Source organism: Phodopus roborovskii, unplaced genomic scaffold (assembly GCF_943737965.1).
Source record: "Phodopus roborovskii unplaced genomic scaffold, PHOROB, whole genome shotgun sequence".
Lineage (NCBI taxonomy): Eukaryota > Metazoa > Chordata > Mammalia > Rodentia > Cricetidae > Phodopus > Phodopus roborovskii.
Genome location: NW_026126563.1, coordinates 5,596,659 through 5,605,771, shown reverse-complemented (window position 1 = coordinate 5,605,771; position 9,113 = coordinate 5,596,659). Strand labels below are relative to the sequence as shown.

The 9,113-nt window shown below is 50.3% G+C and overlaps 1 protein-coding gene across 1 annotated transcript; it reads left to right on the top strand.

Annotated features, from left to right (window-relative positions):
- Nucleotides 1-2,151: 2,151 nt before the first annotated feature.
- On the top strand, nucleotides 2,152-2,667 carry LOC127234952 (sterile alpha motif domain-containing protein 1-like). The gene has a single exon (XM_051202044.1). The coding sequence runs from the start codon at nucleotides 2,152-2,154 to the stop codon at nucleotides 2,665-2,667; it is 516 nt and encodes a 171-aa protein (XP_051058001.1).
- The last annotated feature ends 6,446 nt before the right edge of the window (nucleotides 2,668-9,113 follow it).

Sequence of the window (9,113 nt, the reverse complement as noted above, 5' to 3'; positions counted from 1 at the left end):
TCTATTGCTGTCCACTTATTCCCTGAGACTGGGGCACTCATTCATTGAACTGAAAACTCCACGTTTTACCTAAGCTGGCTGGCTGGAGAACTCTGAAGACCCACCTGCTCCCCGACTGCTGAGGCTCCTGTCATCTGTGGCCACACCTCAATTTTACATGAGTAGGGAGGCCTCAAACTCAGGCCCTCAGCTTGCACAGCAAGCATTCTAACCCAACAAACTCACCCCGGACCTAATTTGCAGTTTACTTTACTTTGGTGCATTTGGAGTCTGACTCAGCAAGCATACGCTAAGGGTAGGAGAGAGGCTGACAAGGCTGTGCACTCTACCCTCTGGTGGCCTGAGGGTTAGTGAGAGAAGGAGGCATTGTCGCCACTTGTGGAAATGCTAGTTTCCATCTCGCCCAACGGGCTGGGCCTCAGCCATATTGCTAAGGGCTACAGTCCCTGGGTTAGAGTTGGCTCTACAGTGAGACCTGCTTCATCCCCCTGGCCCTTGGGTCTTTCGTCTTTTCCCTAGCCAGCAAAGCAGGAAGCTGCTAAGCATGACCCTCAACTACTGACCAATGGCCTTATTCAACAGCCTACTCCACACTCTTGTCCTTCTTGAGAAGTCTTCATGGAGTTTGATGGTCTGACTGCCTATCTGCCACAGGCTTTCTTGGGGCCACCAAGCTCTCAAATCATGACACAGAGACTTATTATTAGTTATGGATGCTCAGCCTTAGCTTATGCTTGACCCACTAGCTCTTGTAACCTAACCTGTTTCTCTTCATCTATATTTTGCCTCGGGGTTTTTTACCTTTCTTTCATTCTGCATGTCCTACTCCAGGTCTGGCTGGCCGGCCCCAGGTGTTTCCCTTTTTTCTCCCTCATTCTCTCCTCTCTTGGGCCTAGATTCCTTCTCCTACTTATTCTTTCTGCCTACCAGTCCCCCTCTATCCCCTTACTAGCTATTGGCCATTCAACTTTTTATTAGAGCAATCAGATGCCTTGGTAGGCAAAGCAACACATCTTTGCAACAAATGCAACTTAAGAAAATGTAAGAAATCTTTACATAGTTAAAAAAATAACAGCGTAAATAAACACATTGTTACATAGTTCAACAAGTGCAGCATAAACAAATGTAACACATCTTTTAAAGTTATATCCCACAGCATCTATTACACAAGCATCGTATCCCTACAAACAATGCAAGCAGCATATCACAAACTCTTTTCAAAGGGTCCTGCCTGCCTACCACTGGGAAGGAAGAGTGTTGTCCCTGGGAATCACGGAAGCCTTGGAGGGCATGGGGCTGTTAATACCACTGGTGCCAGGCAGCTCCCAGATTCAGATTCACTGGCATCTGCAGGGCAGAGACTCTGGGACACATCTATCTATCTGTCTTCTGGCTGCTGACACTGAGTTTTGATTCTTGGAATGGGATCCAAAGTTCCAACATTCTTTGACACCCTGAGCTTGACCTGGCCAGCTGTGAGCACTAGGCATCGCTGTCCTAGGTGGCTGGCCCTCTTGCTTCAAACAGGCTTAAGGTCATTGGATGGTTGGACCAGGACTTTCCCCTTGCTTTTCTATCCTTACCTCCAAATCCCAGGACCCACATCCTCCCCCACTCCCTCGAGTGTGCCACAGGCTCCTAGGTACACTGACCAGTTAGGTGTCTCTACACTACTGTGAAAATATTTATCTTAGGAAGACTGGCATTTGGAGATAGTCACTAGATCCCCCACCTTCCAGGAGGAGGTGAAACTCCTGGAAACTCCCTGCCAACTCTGAGTCTTCCTGTCCTCTGTTCTTTGCATGCATGGTGTGTGTCCCTAGGTTGTCTGATTGGTTCCTTGATAAGGTTTATCTCACGAAGACCTAGAGACTTACTCAGTGTGGTCCGGGTCTACTAGTTCCTCCCACCTACCCAGAGTCAGGCTGATGGAGTCAAAACATACATGTGGCACAGCGGGATCCCGAGTGGCAGAAAGGGGAACTTCCTTGCTGGAGTCACCAGCCTCCTTCATGACAACAGACAAACTGGCCCTCTGACCAGCACCTGCAGGGTCTCAGTTCCAGCTTCAGGCCCAGAACACAAAAATCCAGCTCGGGTCCTGCTGACCTCCTCATCTGGGACAGGTGCCGGGATCGAGGTAACTAACTCATGGTGCAGGGCGGGCGAGGCCATCTAGACCTCTCTGGCGAGCTCCCACTGTCCAGGTTTCTGAAGCAGGAAAGTTCAGAGAGCAGCGGTGGGGAGCGTAGGGCGGCGACGAGCAAAGCCCCGCCCCGCCGCTCGCAGGGCGGCCCTGCCTCTCGGTCCCCGCGTGTCCCCCGCCCTCCCAGAGGCGCGCGTTTACCTGCTGGCAGGCAGAGGGAGGCGGGGCGGGAGCGGGGTGCACGCCCGTCCCCGGAGCAGCCGCTGTCAGTCACCGCCGCTGAGCGCCAGCGAGGACGAGCCTGTGGCCCAGGCGGCCGGGTCTCGCGAACCCGAAACGCAGAGCCCACGGCCCAGCAACGCCGAGCCCGACGTCAGGCCCCTCCTGCGGGTCCCGGGCGCCCATTGGCCTCCAAGCCGCAGGCAGCACGGGTGAGTGATCGTTATCAGGGACGCGCAGGGCGGCCCCGGAGCCTTTGTCTCCGCGCCCCTAAGAGCGGGAGACCCCAGCAGCGAGCCTGACTCCCAGAGAGGCGAGGGAAGGGAGCTCGGTGCCGGCACCAGAACTGTGGTTCCTCCCCAGGCCAGGAGCGCCGGGGTCACACCTGATCAGAGAGCGGGGCAGGTGGCCCCGCAGGTAGCAGCCGAGCGACCTCCTGGACCGAAACCACGTTGGCAGCCGGGATCTTTCTTGGGAAGTGGCGGACGCGGGTGTAGACTCAGGTCCACAGCGGAGGGACTGGAAGCCTGAGGGATATCCCGGAGTGGTCTGCAGCCAGGCCTGGGGACCCCGGGGTCGCTGAAACTTGAGCGGCCTAAACATGGTGAGGGCAGGAGTTTAGGGGCGGGAGGGGACCTCGGTCTGGAGAGGCGGCCTTCAGCGTGCGGGGAGGGGTCCTGGTGGGCTCGGAGGCCACACCAGGGGTCCATCTCAGCCTGCCGCGTCTGCTACCCACACACCTGCTGCCCCTAGTGCGATCCCGGCCCTGCCCTTCCCCACAAGGAGAAGCAGTTCCTCTTTGAGCGGAGGGCGGCGACAGGCACTTGTCCAGGCTTCCGCCTTCTGGGGCCTCTCTCGGGCTCCTAGGCCCTTTCGGACTCACGCAGACCCCCACGCACCCTGCCCACCTGCTGGCCCTGGCGCTGTGACCAGCCTGGCCCCGTCTTCCCGCTGTGACTTGATCTCTTGGCCCTGCTGAAGCGCCGGGTACCCAGTAGCCCCCGGGGGACAGTCTTCGTGGTCATGTTCAGCTTTAGGTGCTGTAAACTCTTCTGGTTTTTAGGGGATGTGCGTACCCTGCTTGGGATTTTGAGGTGTTCCTCTAGTTCCCCGATTTGGGAGGTGGGGCGAGGCTTGGACAAGGATTTGCGCTGTCTGAGGAATCAGTTCTGACTCCTTAAGGCTTGCCAGCAGGACAGCTGCTAAGCCACACAATGCACCAGCACCAGCATGGATCTGTGCAGTTGGGGACAGTCTTGGAGCAGAGTGTGAGAGCCTGTAGGGGTGAGAGATGCCAGACATCAGGCAGGCATCGCCTCTGCCTGGGCGGGGGGGGGGCACAACTAGAAGAACTTCTTTAGAAGAAGGAAACCTTGTGGGGGGGGGGGGAGCGGTGCGGTCTCATTGAAGACCCGTGGCTTTGGAGAGTATGCCTAGATAAGCCCAAAGGACCACTCACCCGCTACCCATGGCTCTCCCCCTGGCTGGCACCTCTGGGATAGGTGTGGGCACCTGTGTTAGAGGATGGGATTCTGGGAAGAGGCTATCCTGGGCCAGAGTGTGGGATAACCACGGAGCAGGAGCACCGTTTCCCAGATTGGGTAGACAATTCTTAAATTCTCATTGGGAAACCTGGGAGAGAAAAATACAATTTAAAATAATCTTGACTGTGAGATGCAACTCCTAAGAACTGTCCTGGAACGCCTACTTTTATAAACTTGAGATTAAAAAAAAATAATGTGTTCAAATTCACTTTTAATGCCTGTCTAGATATGGAGTGTTGGTTCTTGGTAAAAATGGTATGTGTGATTTAAAAAAAAAAAAAAAAAAAGATGTGTGAATACGGAAAAAGAACACAGCCCCATCTTTCAAGGATGTTCCAATTTAGCCTGGATTTTGGAGTGCCAGAGCTTATTTTGTTTGACTCTTGGTTTCTTCTTCAGGCTCTTTATGCTTCAGTGTTTAGATTTTATTTGTTTGTTTGTTTATTTATTTATGTGTGGTGGTGAGGTTAACTTGCAAGGGGTCAGCTCTCGCCTTCCAATCACCTGGGTTCCAGGGATCAAACTTGGGTCATCAGCCCTGGTGATAAGTGCTTTCTAACACCGAGTCATCTCCCCAGACCCTCCCTAGGTTCTTTCCAATGCCAGCAGCTTCCCTTGCCTTCCCAATAGCAGGTGGCATTGGCTGAGTACTGACCAACACCAGGCTTGCTGCCGGAAACTGCTAACTACTTTATAAGTGTTAACATTTAAGTTTGAACTGTGGTGGGAGAGCTTCACTCCCCACCATACCCCATTCGTTGCCTCTCAGGGCACAGAGAGAGGAAGCAGGTGCCTCTGCAAGATTGCCACCTGGCCCCATTTGGCTCCTCTTGAAGTTGCCCCCTTCCTTTTGCTTAGATTTCCACCACTAGTGGCTGGCGAGACTAGCCGGGGTCGGAGATTAAAGACTCTCCCCTGCCCTTGTAGAGGCCCCTGGTTCAGTTCCCGGCACCCACTTAGTTGGCTCACTGCTGCTTGTAACTCCAGGTCCAGCACAGTCTTCAGAACTCTGAGCATACCAGCTTTTATTTACAGTATGCACATACCCCTGCCCAGATATATGGATGGCCAAAAGTAAACTTTTAAGGCCACTACTAGCGAGTAATCATTCCTATTAAAACATCCGGTTTCCATCCCCCAGGTGGCCTGGCCATAGAGACACCCATCTTTTTTTAGAAATACATTGCAAACATAATATACTTCTTGATTCACAATGTCTAACATATTTACCATTGGACACTATAGACCCAATGCTACCCTGGTGCTATAGCATAATGGTTAGACATTAATTATCCCATAAGAAGGCAGTCACTTTTTTTTATTATTTTACATGTCGATCCCAGTTCCCTCTTCATCCCTCCCTCTCTCCCTCCTTCCCATGCCCCCACCACCACCCTCCCATCCCATCCCCCCTCCACTCCACAGGGAAGGTGATGCCTTCCAGGAGGGTCAAAAAATCCTCAAGTCATTTGGAGTAGGGCCTAGGCCCTCCCTCATGTCTCTATGCTAAGGGAGTATCCCTCCATGGGGAATGTGCTACCAAAGTCCTTTTGAGCACCAGGAATACCTCCTGGTTCCACTATCTGAGGTCCCTTAGACTGCTCAGTCCTTCTAGCAGAGGCCCAAATTCAGGGGGTCTGAGTCAGTTCCATGATGGATTCCCAGCTATCAGTCTGGGGGGCCCATTAGCTCCTCCTTGTTCAGGTCAGCTATCTCTGTGGGTTTCTGACACCTGGTCTTGTCCTCTCTCTCTGCATCTGGATTATAGTTCGGCTCAGTGTTTAGCTATGGGTGTTTGCTTCTGTTTCCATCAGCTACTAGATGAGGGCTCTGTGATGAATCTCTTAGATTCCTTCTTGTATCCTAGTTTCTCTGGCCATGTGAATTATAGGCTAGTGATCCTTTTCTCTATGTAGAGACACCCATCTTAGTTGGTATCCTTTCCTTAACTTCCTTTGCTGTTGATAATGAAAAAAAAAAAGCAAGTGTCCCTGTGACCCAGCATCACAATAAGCCAGGGCTTGCAAAGACAGGTTCTTACCGGTCGGTCTCCAGACCTCACTAAACAGTCTGGGAGGCCCTATGCTGCAAGGAAGAGGTAACACATCAGATGTCCCTGTACCTCCTAAGCAGAACCAAGAAGTGCTAGAACATTCTTCCAGGAAGGCTTTAACTCAGTTGAAATCTGTGGTGGGCTGACTTTAGCCAAGAAACAAAGTCTCTAGGAGACACTTGTTAGCGATCAGTAGGAGATGCTCATTGGCGATTCTGAAGCTACCAGGAGCCTCCACTCAGAAGGTGTAATGATGAAAGACATGGCACTATGACTCTGAAAGTTCTTTTCTTCCGGCCTTTGTGAGCTCTAGGGGTGGGAAGAAAGGGCAGGGGAGTGGGTGGTTGGGATGTAGGACACTTGCTTAGCATGCCCAAGGCCCTGAGTTCCATCCCCAGCATCACATGAAATATGTCGCTCTCTACTTGGGAGAGGAAGGCAGGAAGATAAAAAATTCAAGGTCAGCCTCTGCCATATAGAGAGTTTCAGGCCAGCTGAACAACATGAGACATGAAACACTGTCTCAAAAAAAAAAGTAGGAAGTAGGAAGAATGGAGTTATGTCAGTCTCTGGGACATAAGGAGTTAAATGGTGTGACTGAAACTTTAAAAAGTGAACCAGAAATAGATTAATAAATAAGATATGAAAAGAATTTCAGACCACAGCTAATCAGTGAAAAAAAATTAAAGCAATGATAAGATATTGTTTCACATTCCTTATGCCAGCGAGAATTCTCGAATCCTGGCTGTGCCAAGGACGAAGAGGTGGGGGAAGAACTCACTCTATTGAGTGGAGGTGCTAACAAGAAATAAACATTCTACCTGAAGGATAGATATCCATAACATCCCTCCCCTATCCACAAACCCAACCTACCGCCTAACCCCAATCCAACCTTCAAGGGAACTTCTGGGATGACGCATATGACGCATATGTTCACAGAAACAGTCTGCTAAGTTTCTGTTTGGGGATGATAGCAGCCTTATTGCAACTACAAGATATCATGTACAGAGTGTGGGGGGGGAGGCGGGGGGTACCTGGGTGTGACTGCAGCACTCAGGAAGACAGTGAGTGGCCAGCCTGGGCTATATAGTGAGACTCTGTCAGGAGAAGGGGAAAGGGGAGAGGAAGGAAGCAAGGAGGGAAGGGGGAGGGGGGAGGGAGGGAGCGAAGGAAGGGCAAAGAGAAACAATAACACAGAGCTCACTCACACACACATGTCCTTCACCTAGTCTCCCCAATAACACCTTCCAAACTACAACACAGCATTGTAACCAGGAATTTAACCGTAATACCAACCATTAACCTTGACCAGATTACACACTTCACCAGTATCCACGACGACATCCCTATGCCTGTCTCTGTGCATCTAGGTGTGTCCTTAAGCTTATCTGTGTGTGTGTGTCTAGAGTTATGTGATGCCACCTTGTAGAATCACCTGACTGCTAACACAATCAAGGATGAGCCACATTGCCATCTCAGCATGCCTCATGCTATGCTTCAAAGCTGTAGCCAACTTCCTCCATTTCCCTCCCTGGGTGCAGGCCACCCGCATTCTGTTCCTCAGTCTCTCTGGTGTTCTCTTCTCCAGGTAAACGCATCAGATGTGGCACCTCCTGTGCACGGCGTTTTCCCTCGGTTCAGGTTCAAGTTCTGCCATCCCACAGGTGGCTGAGTGCACACGCTGCAGCTTGTTCTGTGCTGTTGCTGTGGCCTTGCACGGCATAGAATCTCCTGGAAAGAGTGCTCCGGCCCTTCCAGAACGGAGCTTTCGCACACAAAGCTGCTATACCAGCGACCACCATCACGTGTGTGAGCGTAGTTTTCGTAGCTCTGGGACAGACAGACACCCAAGGGTGCAGATGCTGAAGCTCACGGCAAGCACCTGTCTAATTTTATAAGGAATTGGCATCTGCTTCCCAGGGTGCTGTGACGCTCCCTCCGCCTTCCACCCAGCACTGCCTGAGAGACCTGGGTGGCACATGGCTTTCGGGACTGTCACTGGTTTGGGTTTTGGTTTGCTTGCTGTGACATACGCATTGGGACAGTTCATGGTGGTTTTGATGGTGTGAAAGATTGCATGTACTCATTTGCCTTCCGCAAGTCTTCCCCAGAAAAAAAGGCTACTTGTTTCTTTCACTTTTGAATTGGATCAGTTGTTTTTTTCTTATTAGCATTTACTTTTGTTCATTCTTGTACTCTCTAGACCCTGTCTTCTGGCTCCTTCTGACAGCCTAGCCTGTGTTTTCATCTTCTCTGTGGAACTGTTCAGAGAAAAGGTTGGTTTTCATGAATTATTTTGCTGCATTTCAGGGTTTCCATTCTTCCTTTAATGGGTTGTAGGTTTGGGTGTATTGCTTGTTTGTTTGTTTTGGTTTGTTTGGTTGTTTTCTTGTATTTGTTTGTTTGGTTTTTGTTGTTTTGGTGTAAAGTCTTAAAAAGTATTCATCTAGCAGGGCATGGTATTGTATGCCTTTAATACCAGCATGTGGGATGCATAGACAGGCTGATCTCTGTGTGTTCAAGGACAGCCTCATCTACAAAGTGAATTCCAGCACAGTCAGAGCTACATAGCAAGACCTTATCTCAAAAAAAAAAAAAAAAAAGGAAAAAGGAAGAAAATCCAAGAATTCTTCACCTGAGGCGTCCTGAAGAGTCCTGCTGTCCTGCTTTTCTTTTCTGTTTTCTGACCACTTTTAATTTTTCATTTCGCACTTCAGCCTGTGGTGCATTTTTAGTAACTCTTGTGTAAAGCATGACGTTTAGACTGCAGCTTTTTGTTATAATGCTTTTGGGGTTTGATGAATGACTATTGAAAATAGTTCATGGAATTGCTTTGGCCACTGTCAAAAAGTCATTTCCACCTGTTTTGTTGTTGTTGTTTTGGTTGTGTTTGTTCGTTTGTTTGGGTTTTGTTTGTTTTTGACGGTTCAGTCTGGACTCCCTGCTCTGCGGCTGTACCTCCATCACACACACTCACACACACATTCACACACTCACACACATACATACTCACACTCACACACACATTCACACACTCTCAGTCACATACTCACACTCACACACGCTCACACACACATTCACACACTCTCAGTCACATACTCACACACTCACACACGCTCACACTCACACACATACACACCCACACTCACAC